Genomic DNA, 20,840 nt, shown 5'->3' on the forward strand with positions numbered 1-20,840 from the left:
ACATTGCAATACACGTGAGATATTATTATGCAAATTTTGGGTTTTATCCATTGTATTGTGTAGTTTTATTAGACTATCAAGTCTCAATTTGGACTTGCATAGGCCACATTTATGAGAGGAGAACTCAGAGCAAAATAAAATACAAGATTTTGAAGCTAGGAAGGAACAGACTAAAGAATGTGTGAAAAGTTGAAAGCAGGAACTCTAAAACCTTTAATACTATTAGTAGTGCAATGTGTAAGGTAAACATTAGGTAGCATTCCTCTATTGGTGTTCAATTTTGTAGTAGTAGGGCGGATGTAGGAGAATGGCAGTCAGTTATATTTTTCCTATATTCCTATGGTCTCTACTTAGGGCATTAGTGTATGTTTTATACATTGGTGGCTTTCTTTTATCTTTTTATCACAAAAGTGGTTTTTCAATATATGCATCTGTTAGGTTTTTAGATTTCTTCATGTTGGTTTGGTAAATAGTATCGTTATATTTTCAATATTTAACTTAGCCGGTGATTATAATAGCTGCAACTCTGTTGCTCGACAGAAAAACTCTACGGAAAAATTCGCCAGCGATCGCTACACAGGTAGGGGGTGTACTCAACAGCGCCATCTGTCGTTCAGATACCCAGTACTCATTGTAAACAAAGAACTCAATTTTCTCTCTGTCGAGCTATCGACAAGACGCTCTTATTCGCTGTTGCTAAACTGGAGTTTTTTCACAACTAATTGGTGAAGTACTTTATTCTAGTTTTGAGCTTTCGCTATGCAGGTGTTTTATCTTCATCTTAAATCTTGAACTCGTTTTGGATAGATTTAATTATGGTGACAAAGAGAGTATGGACTTTCTTTCACTTTTAAATGGCCGACCCTTCCCTTAGACGGAAGTGTGTTTAGGCTTTTAGTAATTCTTATCACGTTATAGATTTTCCTCTATATATTTTATATCTCTCCGCCTTTATTAGGCCTCTTCGATTAACTTTCCATTTATTATAAACATATAAAAATAAATTTTAATGTTTTGTTTATATAGACCTTTCCTGAGAGTAGGCGGTCCTAACTTGGAAACCGAAGTTAATCAACGTTGAGCCCTTTATATCGTAATTAGCTTTTAAAGAGCTAAGAATTTAAAACTTTTTAAATGTAATATTTTATGAAAGAATTTCTTTGATAGTCTTCGTACTATTTTCAAAGATGAACTAACGTTTAGTTTTTTTATGCTACACAGTTGTTGACGTTCAGGACGTTCAACATGCGCTCTATCGTTACGATAGAGAGAGAGTGTATCACGGTTTCACTTTGCAGTAAGAGTAAATCGATTCTGACGTTTTGTTCATTCTTTCTTAGCTTAAATGTTTTAAATTCTAATTTAAAGGAACTTTTTATTGAAAAACCTTTCAGTTTTTTTCCTTTAGTCAAATAACATGTTTTTTTGACGAAATATAATTGGGCTCTTCTCTTAGGTGCGAAATCAAGAGAGAAAGAGAGAGAGAGATAGAGACGGAGGGAGAGAGAGGAGAGAAAACGTTCCGTTCAAGCGGGTAACGTTGTTCTCGTGTTACTCGCGTCCCTAGTCGCTGTACGGGGAGGAAGGATAAAACGTTTTTAGGTTTTTATTCTCGTCCCCAGGCTATGTGCGGTGAGAGATTGAAAACGTAGTTATATGAACTAGTGTTTAGTCTCTTTCCCAGCCACTGATTTTTTTTTATCTTAAAATATGTTTTCTGTTTTTTGCTGGTATTAATGAGCTTATATTATACGACTGATTTCGCAATTACTACCTTTTAATGAAGGGTAGAATTGCGTGTTTCAGGTAGAAATAAGTGCAAAACAGAAAATCGAAGTGATAAAGTGATATGCGCAAAGTGTTACAGTGTTGCGTCCGAGGCGCAAAGTGTTACAGTGTTGCGTCCGAGGGTTCGTCTGTTCGTGCCTGTCGTTCACCTAGTCCGGGACCTCTTGCATGCTCCCAAGCCCAGGGGAGAAGTAATGTCAAACGACTTATGGGTTTGAGAGGCCTTGACCAACGAACAGACGTTTTTCCCTCTATGGTATCGGGTGTATCTTACCAAGATCTCCCCTACCATAAGACGAGAGAGACGTTGTTTCTCCTCGTCATCCGAAGGCTTATCGCATAAGAAACCTGTCACAAGGTTTCGAAGCCCTTAAGCGAAAGTCAGTCCTTTCAGGACAGGTCCAGCGTCCTGGTTACAACCATTAGGACAGCTCTGACCCTATGCAGTCATCGGATAACTGCTCGCCGCCTAACAAAAGCGTAACACAGACTCCGAGAGTCTTTTTTTGTAGGCAAAGTGTTGCGGTCACAGACGTTACCCTCGTCTCTTACCACAACCATTTCCATTGATCCTTAATGGGTTGTATGGCAAGACATGCAGTATATGCTTGCCTCCCTTATGGAAGACTATTCTACCGATTAGTCCGTTGAGTCTAGCCGTTTATCTCATCGATATCCTAGCTTTCAGCCAACCTAACGTTCCTTTGTGCTTACTGTTGACGTTGGCGTAGCTTAGTCACGTCAGTCAGGTTGTTTAGAACCACACTCGATGCGGTCTCGTGTGGTTTTTCAGCCGCATTTGGACGTTAGGCCACTTGCTGATGCTCCTGTTGACGTTCAAGACGTTCACTAGCAATCGGAGTTGACTTGTTTTGACGCTGTGCGTCAACCTCCGCATTCTAGAGTCATTTTGACTGCTTAGTCTAGGCAGTCAAAGCAGTCTCGAGTGGACGCTGTGCGTCCTCACGCACCTGTTGTGGTTGACAGTTCAGTTGTTGACAGTTCACAGACTGTCAAGCAGTTACATGACGTTGCGTTCTGGTCCGCTACTAATGCACCAGTGAGTGTGGACTCTGCTTGTAAAGCATTGCCACCACGGTAGGTCTCACCCTTGCTTGAGACTCAGTTTTTATCGGACAAGGTTCCTGTAGATGAGGAAATTGCTGTTCTCCCTCCTACTGATATTCCCTTGAGGACTCTGTCAGATGGAGAGGAGCCTAAAGCTGCTTAGCCTCCTATGGACTTTAATTAAATCATGATGATTTTTTTTTTTAAGGATCTTCGTCCGGATCTTTTTGTAACTGCTGCTCCTCGTTCGCCTAAACGTCAGAGCTTACACTAGGCCTAGCTACTTCGAAGCCGTTGTTTTTAAGCTAGTGCTCTCTCGCTCTCCTAGAGAGCGTTACGTTGGCTAGGTGACTGGTTTTTCACCAGGAGGAGTTTGGGGGATACAGCCTTTGCTTTCCCTTCTTTTAAACTGATTTATAGAGCGAGAGTCTGATATGACACGAGAGAAGTTCTCGGCTTGGGAGTTCACAATTCTGGTAGACTCTCCCTGGCGCCTAGCCAGGAGACGCTCCAAGTTGTTTACAGGTCAACTTCACAACTGTTTTCGAGCCTTTGAAGTTTTGCTGTACAATTATGTCACGCATAACAAGGCTTTCAGGGATGGTAAACGGTTCCGCCTCAGTCGCTAACCCCGTCTGTTGCCACACCTGCTCCCATAGACCCTAAATGGGCTTTGCTGCAAGACATGCAGTCCAAGCTTGCGTCCTTGATAGAGGACTTAAATGCGGAGAAGGTTGCTACCGAACCTTCTGGCCAACAACCTTCCAACCGGTCGGTTGTGCGCCCTGTTGACGCTGAGGTAACCTACTCGCGTCTGCCAGTTGAGGTGATTCCTCCACCGATGCGACCCAGTGTGGGTTGCCAGCCGCACGTTGACGTTAAGCGACGCTCGGAGGTGGTTGTTGACGTTCAGGACGTTCAACAACCAGCAGAGGTGACTTGTTTTGACGCAGTGCGTCAACCTCAGTAACCCGGTAGGGTGTTGACTGCACAACCCAGACGGTCTAGACAGTCTCGGGTTGACGCTGTGCTTCCTCGCGCACCCATGGTTGTTGACAGTTCACAGACTGTGCAGCAGTTCCATGATATTGCGTCCGGCTCAGTCACGCATCCACCAGTGCGACCGGACTCAGCGAGCCAGACGTTGCCCATTCCGTTGCCGTTTCCTCATCAGTTTTCAGATGAGGAACCCTCTGATGAGGACGTTGCTGAACAACAAGACGATCAGCCCCCAGCCCTGCTATCCATCCAGAAGATGCTGAAGAAGGAACGCTGCTCAGTCAGGCTGTGGATGAGTCTGGTAGGGACGCTGTCATCCGTGGAACAATTTGTGTCACTAGGAAGACTACACCTCCGTCCTCTTCAATACCATCTAGCTTTTCACTGGAAAAAGGACAAGACGCTAGAAGCGGTCTCGATCCCAGTTTCCGAAAAGATAAAGTCTTGTCTGTCTTGGTGAAAGGACAATATCAACCTTGAGTCAAAGGACAATGCATATCAACTGCAAGGAGCTACTGGCAGTACGTCTGGCCTGGAAAAGCTTCAGGTCTCTCCTTCAAGGCAAAGTGGTGGAGGTGAACTCGGACAACACCACGGCTTTGGCGTACATCTCCAAGCAAGGAGGGACCTACTCTCTGACGTTGTACGAGATCGCAAGGGACCTCCTCACCTGGTCAAAAGGTCTAAACATATCACTAGTAACGAGGTTCATCCAAGGCAACTTGAATGTCATGGCAGATTGTCTCAGTCGGAAGGGACAAATAATTCCAACAGAATGGACCCTCCACAAGGATGTATGCAAGAGACTTTGGGCCACCTGGGGCCAGCCAACCATAGATCTCTTCGCAACCTCGATGACCAAGAGGCTCCCAATATTTTGCTCACCAATCCCGGACCCAGCAGCAGTTCATATAGATGCCTTTCTCCTAGATTGGTAACATCTAGATCTATATGCATTCCCTCCGTTCAAGATTGTCAACAAGGTACTGCAGAAGTTCGCCTCTCACGAAGGGACAAGGTTGACGCTAGTTGCTCCCCTCTGGCCCGCGAGAGAATGGTTCACCGAGGTACTTCGATGGCTAGTAGACGTTCCCAGAACACTTCCCCTAAGGGTGGACCTTCTACGTCAGCCACACGTAAAGAAGGTACACCAAGGCCTCCACGCTCTTCGTCTGACTGCCTTCAGACTATCGAAAGACTCTCGAGAGCTAGAGGCTTTTCGAAGGAGGCAGCCAGAGCGATTGCTAGAGCAAGGAGAACATCCACCCTTAGAGTCTACCAATCGAAGTGGGAAATCTTCCGAAACTGGTGCAAGTCAGTATCCGTATCCTCGACCAGTACCTCTGTAACTCAAATAGCTGACTTCCTCTTATATCTGAGGAAAGAACGATCTCTTTCAGCTCACACTATCAAGGGTTACAGAAGCATGTTGGCATCAGTCTTCCGTCACAGAGGCTTAGATCTTTCCAACAATAAAGATCTACAGGACCTCCTTAAGTCTTTTGAGACCACGAAGGAGCGTCGTTTGGTTACACCTGGTTGGAATTTAGACGTGGTACTAAGATTCCTTATGTCAGACAGGTTCGAGCCGCTACAATCAGCCTCCTTGAAAGATCTCACCTTAAAGACTCTTTTCCTGGTATGCTTAGCCACAGCTAAAAGAGTCAGTGAGATTCATGCCTTCAGCAAGAACATCGGATTCTCATCTGAAACGGCTACATGTTCTCTACAACTTGGTTTTCTAGCCAAAAACGAGCTGCCTTCTCGACCTTGGCCAAAATCGTTCGATATTCCAAGCTTATCGTATATGGTTGGAAATGAACTAGAAAGAGTCTTATGCCCTGTAAGAGCTCTTAAGTTCTATTTAAAACGAACTAAACCTTTACGAGGCCCGTCTGAAGCTTTATGGTGTTCAGTTAAGAAACCATCTTTGCCTATGTCAAAGAATACTTTATCCTATTTTATCAGACTGTTAATACGAGTAGCTCATTCCCATCTGAATGAGGAAGACCAAGCTTTGCTGAAGGTAAGGACACACGAAGTTAGAGCTGTCGCAACTTCCGTGGCCTTTAAACAAAATAGATCTCTGCGAAGTATAATGGACGCAACCTATTGGAGAAGCAAGTCAGTGTTCGCGTCTTTTTATCTTAAGGATGTCCAGTCTCTTTACGAGAACTGCTACACTCTGGGACCATTCGTAGCAACGAGTGCAGTAGTGGGTGAGGGCTCAACCACTACAATTCTCTAATTCCATAACCTTTTTAATGTTTCTCTTGAAATGTTTTTATTGTTGTTTTTGGGTTGTCCGGAAGGCTAAGAAGCCTTTCGCATCCTGGTTGATTTGGCGGGTGGTCAAAGTCATTTCTTGAGAAGCGCCTAGATTAGAGGTTTTGATGAGGTCCTGTTGTATGGGTTGCAACCCTTGATACTTCAGATCCTAGGGGTCGCTCAGCATCCTAAGAGGATCGTGAGGCTCCGTAAGGAAGACGTACTTAAAAAGGCAGAGTAATTGTTCAAGTCGACTTCCTTACCAGGTACCTATTTATTTTGTTTTTGTTATTTTGATAACTTCTAAAATGAAATAAAAATTCTTAGCTCATATGATGTAAACATATTTTGCTGGTCTCTACCCACCCCCCTGGGTGTGAATCAGCTATTATAATCACCGGCTAAGTTAAATATTGAAAAATGTTATTTTGATAATAAAATAAATTTTTGAATATACTTACCCGGTGATTATAAATTAAAGGACCCTCCCTTCCTCCCCAATAGAGACGCAGTGGACCGATGAGAAAATTGAGTTCTTTGTTTACAATGAGTACTGGGTATCTGAACGACAGATGGCGCTGTTGAGTACACCCCCTACCTGTGTAGCGATCGCTGGCGAATTTTTCCGTAGAGTTTTTCTGTCGAGCAACAGAGTTGCAGCTATTATAATCACCGGGTAAGTATATTCAAAAATTTATTTTATTATCAAAATAACATTTTAAAAAATACATGCAAGTAAAGGGTAAGAGGATATGGGAAGACATTTCTTCATACTATACATTCTTTGCAGTTTTGATAATCGACATGATTACATCTGTGAAATATTTTTTTAAAAAGTTTTGATTTTTCATGGACCTTCCCAGCTGCACCTCAGTTAGAATATCCAGACAGTGCAATGGTCTTGTTCTCTTCATTTTCTCTGTCCTTTTTACCTCTCCTACTGTACTGTGTACTGTATATTACTGTTGTTATAACATTATACTATCCAGTAGAGCATTGATAATTATAGTAGTAAACCAATAATGGAAAGCAAACACAAGCAGTAAACATAGTATCTCTCAAGCTAACGTGTAAACTATTTGGCGATAAACCCACTCCATAAGAATTTTAAGAATGAAAGTTATTAAAAGAGGGTCATACATACATTATGTTTAAGTAATATTTGATAATATAAATTGCATGATGAAAAATATAAATTTGAATCTCGATTATGAGAAGATTCTCTCAATGAAAAAAGGTAAAAATTTTTAAAATGTTATCGTTATTTAATTAGCATATGCTTGAATTATTTTCTTTTGAAGAATTACCTGTATATTATTTCGAGAAAGAAAAACAAAGAAGTTGGGATTTATAATGATTGGTAACCTCCCTATTTGTTAATAAAAAAAAAGTGGCTTTTTTTAAAAGATATGAAATATATTTAATTACAGTATACTAAACATTAATTTTGAATTCCATAGTCAATACCTCAGTCAAACAGAAAATGAAATTTCCCTTTATAGCAACAATCACTTGCGAAACACACCTAACAAAATAAATAACGACTTAGCGGGCAAGCCCAAAACAGAAGGATGACCTGGAGAGCGCGAGTAGTAGGTGTCGGTGGGGTAGTCCAACTGTATTCTCTAGGGCCTGTCACGGCCCTCCCCTGTGATGAAGGGATTATCTAAATGGAAGACAGCCTGTGAATAGTGGTTTACACACGCCCTTGTTAAATACGCGACACCCACAAGGTGATCGCGCGAGGGTTGTAACCTCTGCTTTCCATGCTTTTATCTTTCTCTAGTATATTTGGAAGATTTACATTAGAAAAGTGTAAAGAAGGACCCTTTTCACCGGGCATCACAGGTCTCTCCCCAGAAATAGATTTTTCCTTCGTCAAAATCCCTTTTATAGCCAGTTAGCTCATGAAACTCAAAGACTTGTCAATGTTGACTTTTTTTTTTTTCTAACCATTGTTTCTGAACATATTTTATTGTCTGAGGTCATGGTATCTTTAAAGAGCTTTCTTCAAAAGAGTGTACTCTTTCCTGTTAACAAATAAGAGAGATATAGGAAAAACCTTTCTTAAAAAAATTGATATAAGGTGTGCGAGTAGAGTGGCTAAAAATAGAATAACTCTGCCAGGTGTTGCTCAATCAATTGTGAGAATGTTCAGTGAGAGTAGACATATAACGGAAGAGAAATATACATAAAGGTTTATAGAGTTAATTTGTTTGTACAAAATCTGCATTAAATAGAATTAGTTCATATAAAATGATGTGGGAAATACTGATAAAAGGAAATAAGGAAAATAAAGAATAAGAAAGGAAATAAGGATAATACGCTATAATAAATTGTATAAGGAATAAACGTAGACTGAAATTAAAAAGGAATAGAAAAGAAGGAAGAATGGAAGATATCACTTGAAGTTGGGCTCAAGATAAATAAAAGAAAGACAGATGATGAGAACGGAGTAAGCAATGGAAGATGAAATATCATTGGAAGAAGAAAGGATTAATGAGGTAGAATCATTTAAATATTTAGGAACTATGATCTCTAATACAGCATCTTTGGAATTGGAATTTAATTAAAAGTTAAAAAAAAAAAAAACAATCAGACAATGCCTAGGTTAAGTAAAATTTGGAAATGAAATTGCCTTGAATAACATATAAAAATCAGGCTATACAGTATATCAGTTTAGTGAGGTCGGTATTACTGTACGGACATGAGTCAGAGTATGACAATGAAACTATATCCAACATATTTTGTAAGTTTGAGAACAAATCTCTCAGAAGAATTTTGGGAGTTAAATGGCAGGACAGGATTAGAAATGAATCTATAAAGAGATTACTGTAGTGACAAATGCTGATGAGATCATGATAAGGGGTAGATGGAGATTGATGGGGCATGCTCTTCATTCCCCTAGGGAGATTAGTTCACCAAACTTTAAACTGGACTCCACAAGGCAGTAGAAGAGTTTGTAGACCCAGGCCTACATGGCTGAGGACTATGAACCATGAAGTAGATGATAATGAATGGAGAATTATTGATTTATATGCTCAAGATAGAGACGACTGGCAAAATCTAACCGAGTCCCTTTGCGTCAATAGGCGTAGGAGGAGATGATCATGATGATTGTGTTTTACTGAATATGTACTAATGATTTATCATTCCATTCTAGTTATTTAAACTGCAACACTTGTAATTAATTATGCATGAAGGAATCAAATTATATCAAGGGGGCTGAAAGTATTTACAGTTAATGAAAACGATGCAAGGAAGGAAAATAAATTGAGGGGATAATGAATTGAAAATTAAACAACTAATTTATATATACTGTAACATCAAACTTAATAATAGAATTGAATAGTTAATTTTTTAAGACAGGATTGTGATGAGAATAGAATGAAATTTAAAAGTAGTTTATTTAGTGTTATAGATGTTTTAAGATTTTATTAAGGAATGGGTGTAAAATTAGGAGTTTATATTGTACAATTACTGTAAGAAAACCTACAGTGTAATTTGCAGACAACATGGAAACAATGTAGTGCGTTATTCAGGATGTTAGTTGACTGCACATATACAGTGGTTATTTGCAGAAAGGATTGAGAGTTCACTGACCATAGGGCAACAATATCATGCAGTTTTTTTAATCTATACAGTGATTTCTGTTACCTAACTCTAATGAGTATCAAGGGTTGACTGTATTGATCTAATTAGATATCTTGAAATAGATATACTCCAATTTCAGTGAAATATAGGATTGTCAACTTTTTAATCTAGTTAATATTTTCATTCCTTTGTGGATACTGTATTTTTAATTTTTGTATTTTTTTTTTCTTTTTTTTCGACAGGACTTCCTTCAAGGGGATCCAACAAAAGCCAAGACTAAATTTGGATGGAAGCACACATATGATTTTCCTGTAAGTATTGTATGTGATCATGTAGTACCATTGCAATAGAAATGTTCTGGAGCAATAAATAATATATTACAGTATCTAGAAACCATACCTACTCTCTATAATTTATAAGGAAACAGAATGCATGGCACCACAATTACCCCTAGTGATACAAAATGAATGTGATAAGTTTTTAATAAATTCCAGAACAGTGATTTATGTAAAGGGAAACAATGTTTGCAGTCAGCCTACATGCAGTACAGTACATCTCATAGTCTACACATGAATACTCAGTAATAGATTTTTCTGTAAAATACACAGTGGCAGACCTTGCAAGTAAGGATAGGGATCAGTGTTACTTTAGAACTGAAGGAACAAAGATTATGTTGTGGTATTGCTTGACTTCTTACTGCTTGAATATCCCATTCCTTTACAAAGGGGATGTATTTGTTAAAAGGAGAGAAAATGGGAAAATTATAAATCTTTAAAAATTTTACGGGTAATTGTCGATTAAATTGACCTGCTATAGAAGAAGCAATATAAACACCAGGTGAGCATACAAATTTTTTTTTTTAATGTTTATTTTTTTTTTTTTTTTGATTTTCCTTTGACATTAAGATTTCACATGTGTATGGGTCACAGTTTGCCAGAATAATTTTGTATCCCCTGTTAATGTTTTTATTTGCAGGCTCTAGTGAAAGACATGGTACAAGCAGATATCGAACTGATGAAGAAGGATCCAACTGCTTAACCTCTCCAGCATCATTTGGGTTTTCATCATCAAAAGCCTCTACTGTGGCGTTGGTTACTGGTGCTTCTATCCCCTTTAATGTTAGAATGGAAGCTTCCTTTAAGACAGTTTTAAGAAAGTGTGATAATTATTTCATAAGCATACAGTATTGTGTATTTTTTTTTTACAGAAGTTAGTAAATTTCTTTCAGTCATGATGTAGTGTCGGTGCTGTAACACTAATTTTGATTTTGTATTCAGTACACCATAATAACTTTCAACATTATTTTAACAATTAGAGCAGTGATAGTCCTATTCGACTTTATTTTTCATTATTTGATACCTTCATAAGTTTTTATGTATCTTGAAAATTATTTTTCTTGGCAGGAAGGTTTTTATTTTTTGTATGCTGTCATATATAGGAAATAGCATTTCAAGCTGTGATATCAAACATAAAAAACTGCGATAAATGGCTCATACATTAAATGCTAAAATATAGAAATTGAGTCTTAAAATTAGAATGAGCTGTCATTGCATGTGTATTTTCCAGTAAAGGTTTATTCTTTTTTAGATTTACTGTCATGTCTCCATTTTTATGGATTTAGGAAAATTGAGCTCACTGAGAGCACAGGTAGTTGGCTTTTCTCAGCTAGTCAGAAAAATATTGAAATTTCCAAGACTCTCTCAATATACTTTGATATGACTGGCTGCAATGAAACAAAGCACAGTTTTAATGGGATGTGTGTAATAGATTAATACTGTATATGTTTATGAATTTGTTGTATGTGATGGGAAATTTTTTTTGATTGAGGCTTTTGATTTATAGTATTATTTATGCAGTATTTATTACTGGTCTTCGTTGTCACATTTTGATTATGGATAAGATACAGATATTCACTGATACTAATTCTTATTTAAAAATTTTAAATTAATTAGATATTTCACATTTCTCCCATGTGATCTCATTATGGAATATTGAATACAGTATAATGGTATTAAAAAATTTGATGCAGTTCCTGCTTCTCACGAATGAAAAACCAAATCTTGGAAAATGAAAATTCTAAAGAATGAATTTGTATTTTGAAAATCATATTGCCATGCTTTTTATCTTGAGGATTTTTGAAAGTTGGTAATTACTGAGATTCCAAAATTTTTTAGACTAATTGACAGAGAGATTCAAGTTTTTATTCATTGTGTAATGAAACTTTTGTAACCGTTTCATTAAAAAAATATTTAAATATTTTTGCAACTGTGATCCCTTTCCAAAATATAGAGTACAATATAATATTAACAAAGGAGGATATTTGGTAGGACCCTTAATTTCCACAAACTATAAAGCAAGTCTTGGTAATTAAAGTTCCTAAAAGAGTTATTTTAGATCATATATGTTACGGTGTTTCAAATCACGATTTTTAAATGTTATTTACCAAGATTTTATTTTTACCAAGCTAACCCTCAAAAAGTTCCAATATTTTTTCCTTTGGTGGCCTAGTGCAACCATAATAGTAGCTTTGTCTAAGACAACTTTTCTTTTTGTTACTTGTGTTAATCTTTTTAAGAGTATGGGAATGCAGTCATATGTGAATAACATCATTGCAAATGAGAAATAAGTGTTTTTTAGGTTTTTAAACATACTTTTGGAAGATTCAGTTTTCCTCAAAATTTGTCTTCAACCAGTGATGGTTATTAAACTGGAGTTACAAGGGCATTATTCAGAATACATTTTTTAAGACAAGCCTATTTTTAATCATGTATTCTTACTTTTTATCAGTTTTTTAATTCCTTTTTAACAGCTCTCCAGCAGCTACTATTTAGATCCTTCTTTATGTCTATTTAACTACCGGTAGTACTTTTTCATATTTTGCAATCAATTAAAGGCGAGAAGATGAGGATCATTGCATATTCCCAATTAATTGTGGTTGTTGCTACCACCTGTTGTGTAAGGTGAAAATAGTCTTAATTTTTTTTCCTTTTTCATTAACTAGTGAATATATATATATATATATATATATATATATATATATATATATATATATATATATATATATATATATATATATATGTGTGTGTGTGTGTCAGTGTGTATGTATATTATTATGGTTGTGGTATCAGTGACAATTCTTTGTCATGAATTGAAAATTAAGACTATTGTACTTATATTCATATCAAGTGCTCTTTTCATATTCATTATCACTTCATTGTGTTTATGTTTAATGATTGCATAGCATGGGTAGGACTTATCTCTTCATCTGTTGTTGAGATTAGGTAGAAAAGTAATCAATCAAATATTTAAAACTCAATTTTGTGGTGGTTTCTGTTTTCCCATATGCTCTTTTGTTATGCACACATCAAATTTTTCAAAATTCTAGATAATAAAAGGAGAAAAAATATTATGCACTAGACACTGTGTATTGATACTACAATAAAAACAAGCATTATTAGATATATTTAGGAAAATTGGAACCCTTCATCTTGTTGCTTGGGATTTACTGAAAATATTGTTATTGCATACAGTATTAGATTTTATACAGAGACAATTTTAAGTTTAAGGACCTGTGTTGGTAAACAATTGGATTGCCAACCGAATGCAGTAGAAATTACCAGACTTCTAATTGTTTATTGACTCTGACAAAAACAATTGTTATTAAAGCATTTTAACAGGAAATGTTCAGTATTCTTATGGCTTAACTCTACCAGTTGCTTGTATGTTTTACTTCATGTACATTAGCTCATCAGAGGTGGTTACAGCACTGTTTTCTTGACCTTTTATTCTGTTTACTTGCCATCAGAAATGAACAGAAGCAAAGGCTTGGCAAACACTTACTTTATTTTCAAACCCAATAACTTTTGTGTTGTTCCAGACTCCTTTCATATTGTATCATTCTGAATAATGATAGATTAGTAATCTCTAGGTCTTTGCTACTCTTATTATTGTTATGCTGTTAGTAACTTTTTTAAAATTAAACTAAAGTGTTTCATATTATGTTGATTTCTTAGTATGGAAATAATAAGTTAAACTGAGGCTATCCCACATGCATTTCTTGATTTTATTACAAAATATACAGCACATGAATAATTTTGCTCGTAGTAAATCCTTTTCAAGATGGTGGAATCCACTTTAATTTATGGGCAAGGACATGTAGTGCTCTTCTTTTTTATTCCTTTTGGGAATGTTCAAAAGGTTTTTTTTTTTTTTTTTTTACTGTTAATTATTGAAGCAAGTGTAATGGATGCACGAAATTGTGGTGTTTTGAATTCACAGAATGCTCATATATAAACTTTTGCAGCTTTGAGTTGTGAAGTTAAAGTCATGTGATGTACAAGTATATTTCTTGTTATTTAATGATACCATTCCAAAGAGGGCATTATTTTTAGTACAGTACATCATATTATCTCGTTTAAATAAATAATAAAGAAGATTATATTTCTTTCATTTACTGTATTATATAAAGGTACCTTAAAGTATATATGATAGTGTGTATCTTTGCTCTAAGGAAAGTAGTTTGAAGTGTACCATTTCAAGGTGTTACCTATTCACTTCATCTTTGAAAATTTCTTTAATTCCTGCAAGAATACAAGACATTACCTTTTATGTAGAGGTAATCCTTGGGTAAGTTGTAAATACTAATGGAATCTTAGGTACAGTGGTTAATTGGTGCTTATGGAGGTAATTTTGGGTACTGGTCACTTATCTGATGTAACCCAGTATTTTTTCTTTGCTTCCTCAATTTGCTGTTGAAATTGATAAATACTGTACAGTACTGTTATATATTTTATGAAAGTTTTCTTGATTGTGGCTAAAGATAATCATTTTTTCATGCTCAAGTATCGATGTATAGTGTGTGTAGTGTTTAATATTTTTTCCATTATCAATTTTGTTTCTCCTTTTATCCTTTGAAGTAAGAATGATTTGCAAAAAAATATTAAGAAAGCCAGAAATTATTCTAGAGTTTCTTTGGTAGGAAAGCTCCATTGTTAACTCCAAAATTTCTCTTTGTTCCTACATGTAATAAAAATTGTCAACCTGTAATAGAAGTGCGACTTAAACAGAAGCTGGAAATGGCCATTGAGCTTTTCAACTAGGCAAGCAATTAGCAGGATCCCAAGTATATGTAAAGTCCGATGAAAGGAGGTACCCAACTGAAATGGCAAATTTGTGGGTATCATAAAGACGTCTAGGGTTAATGCATACCTTCAACGTGACAATGGTGATTCTGTCATTAACTGCTTTCAAGAGCTTGGTAAAAGACTGCTTCCTACCTGTTTGGTGAATGAGAAGTTGCCACCACAAATTAAGAGTCTAGAGAGCTTTGTGTGTCTGCAAACTCTTCTTAAGGTCCCACATCGCTTCCTACTTTGAGATGAGTAATGTTTCGATGTAGGAACTTGAAAGGAGAGATGTTACCTCCTTGTTGCTACATATTACCCATGTAAATTACATATCCATGCGTGGCAAATCATACGCCGCCGCCTCTCCATTCCTTCCTCCCATTGAAGAAAATGGTTGTACCATTAAGAAAGGTGCTTATATTGCTGAGCAGTCTCAGTGTGCCAGTGCCCAGAGGTTTCCTTGAACTTACCATATGTTCAAATAATAGGCATGACTATAAGTCGGAGGATTTACTTGCGTATGTTTTTATAGGTGGTAATGCTATTACAGAATAATAATTTCAGTATTGTTTTCAGTAAGTTTTGTGAAGTGCATTAAAAAGCAATAAAAACCCTTAATGTCCATTTTTACAAAGAAATGGTTCTGTATTAGTATGTCAGAAACTGAACCAATGCTGTATGTAATTTTTTGAATGGATATATCAGTAGTAAACATAAATACCTACACTAAGCAATTTGTTTTATCTATATCATATAGAGCTATTACTTAGCTATATATATATATATATATATATATATATATATATATATATATATATATATATATATATATATATATATATATATATATATATATATATATATATATGCCCCCTGTGGCCGCGGGGGCATAAAACAATTAGAATAGCGCCAACGTTATCCCTGCGTGTCGTAAGAGGCGACTAAAAGGGACGGGACGAGGGGGCTGGGAACTCCCTCTCCTGTATAAAAAATCCTGTGAGACAGCATCAAAGAGATGGAGCTGGGGGGAGAGTGACTGCTCCCCGCACTCTAGTTTTGGAGTGTTTGAATGTGCGTGGATGTAGTACGATAGAGAGTAAAAAATGTGAGATTGGAAGTATGTTTAGAAATAGAAGGATGGATGTATTGGCCTTGTGTGAGACAAAGATGAAAGGAAAGGGTGAAGTGATGTTTGGTGAAATGTCTGGTAGAGTGTCTGGGATTGAAAGGGGAAGAGTGAGAGAGGGTGTGGCTTTATTGCTGAGTGAATGGATGACAGGTAAAGTAGTGGAATGGAAGGAGATATCATCTAGATTAATGTGGGTAAGGGTTAGGTTGGGTAGGGAATGTTGGGCGTTTGTCAGTGGGTATGGGCCAGGTAGTGAGAAAAGTGAAGAAGAGCAGAATGAGTTCTGGAATGAATTAACTAGGTGTGTAGAAGGAATGGGTAGAAGGAATTATGTAGTTGTCATGGGTGACTTAAATGCTAGAGTGGGCGCTGGAGAGGTAGAAGGTGTCATTGGGAAGTATGGCGTACCAGGTGAAAATAAGAGTGGTGAGAGACTGGTAGATATGTGTTGAACAAGAGATGGTAATAAGTGCTAGCTTTTTTAAAAAGAAAGATAAAAATAAGTATACATGGGTAAGAGTGGCAAATGGAAGAGTATTAGAAAGGGCTTTAATGGATTATGTGTTGATAACTAAAAGAATGTTTAGAAGATTGAAAGACGTGCACGTGTTTAGGGGTATGGCTAACGGTATGTCTGATCATTTTTTGGTGGAAGGAAAATTAGTTGTAGCAAAAGAGTGGGTGGATGTAAAAGGGAGCTTGTGAGGGTTGAAGAGCTAATAAAACCGGGGGTAAAAAGTAAATATCAGGAAAGGTTGAAAATGGCATATGACGAGGTGAGAGTAAGAGAAACTGGTAAATTAGAGGAGGAGTGGAAGTTAGCCAAAGAAAATTTTGTTGGGATTGCAAGTGATGTATGTGGCAAGAAGGTGGTTGGAGGCAGCATGAGAAAGGGCAGTGAATGGTGGAATGAAGGAGTGAAGGTAAAAGTGGAAGAGAAAAAGAGGGCTTTTGAAGAATGGCTGCAGAGTAATAGTATAGAGAAGTATGAAAAATATAGAGAGAAAAAGATGGAAGTAAAGCGCAAGGTACGTGAGGCAAAGAGGGCAGCTGACCTGAGGTGGGGTCAGGGACTGGGTCAGTCATATGAAGAGAATAAGAAGTTTTGGAAAGAAGTGAAGAGAGTAGGGAAGGCCGGCGCAAGAATTGAAGAGACAGTGAAAGATGGAAATGGAAGGTTGTTAAAAGGAGAGGAGGCAAGGAGAAGGTGGGTGGAATATTTTGAAAGGTTGCTGAATGTTGAGGATAATAGGGAGGCAGATATAATTGCTGTTCCAGGTGTTGAGGCGCCAGTGATGGGAGATGAGAATGAGAGAGAGATTACAATAGAGGAAGTGAGGAGAGCACTAGATGAAACGAGAGTAGGAAAAGCATCTGGTATGGATGGTGTGAAAGGCGAGATGTTGAAGGAAGGGGGTGTGACTGTACTTGAATGGTTGGTGAGATTGTTTAATATGTGTTTGTTCCGTAACCGAAATACAAACCACGCTATTTACAAAGGGTTATTACTTTTAGCGTAGCTGAAATGGCGAGCCATTAGAATTTAACGAGGGTGTATTACCCCCCGCGCTAGTTAGCGGGGGGGGTAGGGGAGTGGTAGCTAGCTACCCCTCCTCCCCCTCACACACACGTGAATACTCACTTTCACTTTTGGCTCGGACTGTGACAGACGTCTCTGTCTTGGTCCTCGCTTGGCAGCCATTGTCTGTTTTGTCTTTACTTAATCGCTTACTTTTCTTTTACTCAGTATATATGTAAACATGTTTTCATGTTTGTATATATATTTGAGTATAGAAATAAGTAAGTTTCCTTTTCAGATGTGTGTGTGTAGTGTACGATATCTACGTGGAGGCCTCGGCAGTTAGGCCACCACGGCGTATTTTATGGGTGGCGATCGAGTTTGACTTATGTCTTTCTCTCTCTCTCTCTCTCTTGAGGTCGTTCACCCTTTTACTACGTGTTACTACGCCCTTGTAGCCTAGCTTCCTTTCCGTGTGGGGGGTTGCTACGCGTACGTTTGTATCAATTAGTTATGAATCTAATTGTAGTTGTTTTTTTTCAGCTTGTAGAACGATTCCTTTCGGGGTTTTCGTTCTTTCTTTAGTGTTTATTCATTTTTTTTAATTACATAATTACATAGTTACATAATTATAATTGTTATAATTCTGTTTTGGTTACAGCTCTCCTTCCGCGAGTGTAAGTGGTTGTGAGGGCACGTGCCTGTTGTGTAATTCTTGTTCCTTTCCCTCGGGATTCCTCTTCGGAGCCTTCCCGGGGGAATGAATGTGTACTAATATTATTATTTTTTTTTTTTTTTTTTTTACAGTTACCGATCTAGTTCGTTTCTGTAATATAGCAACGGTGTGAGCTGTCTGGTTGAGTCCTGGGGATTCGGCTGTTGCTGCCTCCCCCCTTGTATTTTCGTCAGGGGCGTGTCTCCTTCTACTGGTAGTACTCCCGTGTCGACGGACAGCTCTCCAGTTCATTTTAGAACAGTCAGGAGGCTTGCCTCCTTGGGCGGATAACTTTCCTTCCGAGGGAAGTTTTTCCTGTCCAGGCTTGAGTTTTTCCCCTTTTGGGGGGTTCTTCTCTTGCCTTTTTTTCGTGCGACTATGCTCTTGGTGCTGAGCGGTCGCACCTGCAGTTTCGCTCAAGGGGCTGGGCAACTGCAGGAGCTCCTCTTCGGAGGATTGCTCCTTTTAGGTCACTGGCTGACCAGTCTCTTCCTCGAAGTGTTTCTCTTTCGTTCGCGAGAGAGTACACTCATAGAGACTCCTCTTCGGAGGTTTCTTCTGTTGCTGTTGCTGTTGGCCTCCCTCGCCGTAAGGCCCTCCGTCCGCCTCGTCGTAAGGGCCTCTCATCTCCCTATAAGGGTGCTTGAGGCGCCCTTTTGGATCTCCGTTTGCAGCCTACACTCCTTTTTTCTCGATCTTCCGCCTTGGTGCAGATGGACAGCAGTCTGATCTCGTCTTCCGACGGGCAACGGTCTTCCCGACGGACAACGGTCTGCCCGACGGACAGCGGTCTTCCGACGGACATCAGTCTCCCGGCGGACAACGATTCCTTCGGGGCAAAGGGTTGCCCCCACGGGGGTTCTTCCCTTGCGTGTCAGGGTTTCCCTGCGCGCCCTTCTGCTCATCAGCGCTCTCCTGTTCGTCAGCGCTTTCAAGATGATCTTCCCTGCGGTTCCTGTTACGTGCCCTGTGCGCCCACGTTCGCCCTCGCGATCTAGAACTTCGGTTCAGGTCGGGGTCAAGGACTTCTTCTTTGCGCAGGCTTCCACGCGTAGCCTTCTGCTCGTCAGCGATCATCAGCTCGCCAGCGATCATCAGCTCGTCAGCGATCATCAGCTCGCCAGCGATCTCCGGATCACCCACGTGTGTTACAGCTGGCACGCCAACGTTCTCCAACACTTTTGAAGGAACATGGTTCGCCAGCTACTAGCTCACCTGCGCATGCTGATCGCCATCGCGCGACCCTCAACTGCGGATGCTGATCACCATCGCGCGACCCTCAACTGCGGATGCTGATCACCATCGCGCGACCCTCAACTGCGGATGCTGATCGCCATCGCGCGACCCTCAACTGCGGATGCTGATCGCCATCGCGCGACCCTCAACTGCGGATGCTGATCGCCATCGCGCGACCCTCAACTGCAGATGCTGATTACGCATGCTACTCCTCATCGCACAACCCTGAACGATCGCCCTCCTGCGGATGCTGATCACCATCGCACCCTTTCACGCGATCATTCACCTGCGCATGCTGCTCGCCATCGCATAACCCTGCACGATCGCCCGCTTACGCATGCTGCTCCTCATCGCACAACCCTGAACGATCGCCCTCCTGCGGATGCTGATCACCATCGCACCCTTTCACGCGATCATTCACCTGCGCATGCTGCTCGCCATCGCACAACCCTGCACGATTGCCCGCTTACGCATGCTGCTCCTCATCGCACAACCCTGAACGATCGCCCTCCTGCGGATGCTGATCACCATCGCACCTTTTCACGCGATCATTCACCTGCGCATGCTGCTCGCCATCGCACAACCCTGCACGATCGCCCGCTTACGCATGCTGCTCCTCATCGCACAACCCTGAACGATCGCCTTCCTGCGGATGCTGATCACCATCGCACCCTTTCACGCGATCATTCACCTGCGCATGCTGCTCGCCATCGCACAACCCTGCACGATTGCCCGCTTACGCATGCTGTTCCTCATCGCACAACCCTGAACGATCGCCCTCCTGCGGATGCTGATCACCATCGCACCCTTTCACGCGATCATTCACCTACACATGCTGCTCGCCATCGCTTACCATCACGCGATCATTATCGCCAGCGATCTTCTTCACCTACGCGGCAGCACGATCCCTCGCCGTCACGCCATCGCTTGCGTTCGTCGCCTCGGACACGTGTTCATTTACCTGCTCACTCGCCTGCGCGATCGCGCGCCCGCGCGATCGCTCGCCTGCGCGCCCTCGCGACCGCGCGACCGCTCGCCTGCGCGCCCGCGCGACCGCTCGCCTGCGCGCCCCGCGCGACCATTCGCCTTTGCGCGACTGTTCGCCTTTGCGCAACCGTTCGCCTTTGCGCAACCGTTCGCCTTTGCGCAACCGTTCGCCCTCGCGCGACCATAGTTCGCGGCGAATTCCACAGCCGGTGGTAGCAGCAGGGACGCGTGCTCCTAGACGGCACTCGGGATCACCTCCATCCAAGCACAGGTTGGTAGTGCAGGACGAAGACAGGTCAGTACAGCATTCTTCCCCACCTTCTTTTCAGGCAGGTACCGTCGGGTCCACTCCAAAGGATCGCCCGATCCCTTTCACCTTAGCGAGGATTTCGGACTCTGTGTCCTTGGAGC

The 20,840-nt window shown here is 40.0% G+C and overlaps 1 protein-coding gene across 7 annotated transcripts in view; it reads left to right on the top strand.

Moving 5' to 3' along the window:
- Positions 1–14,152, top strand: part of Gmd (GDP-mannose 4,6 dehydratase) — a 177,098-nt gene extending 162,946 nt beyond the window's left edge. For all 7 annotated transcript variants that reach the window (XM_068386824.1, XM_068386820.1, XM_068386821.1 and 4 more), the window contains 2 exons: positions 9,960–10,028; positions 10,693–14,152. In XM_068386824.1, coding sequence (XP_068242925.1) covers positions 9,960–10,028; positions 10,693–10,755 — 132 coding nt within the window. In that variant the 3' untranslated portion in view covers positions 10,756–14,152. The remainder of the gene's footprint in view (positions 1–9,959; positions 10,029–10,692) is intronic.
- The last annotated feature ends 6,688 nt before the right edge of the window (positions 14,153–20,840 follow it).

The sequence above is a fragment of the Palaemon carinicauda genome, chromosome 14 (assembly GCF_036898095.1).
Source record: "Palaemon carinicauda isolate YSFRI2023 chromosome 14, ASM3689809v2, whole genome shotgun sequence".
NCBI classification, from domain to species: Eukaryota; Metazoa; Arthropoda; class Malacostraca; order Decapoda; family Palaemonidae; genus Palaemon; species Palaemon carinicauda.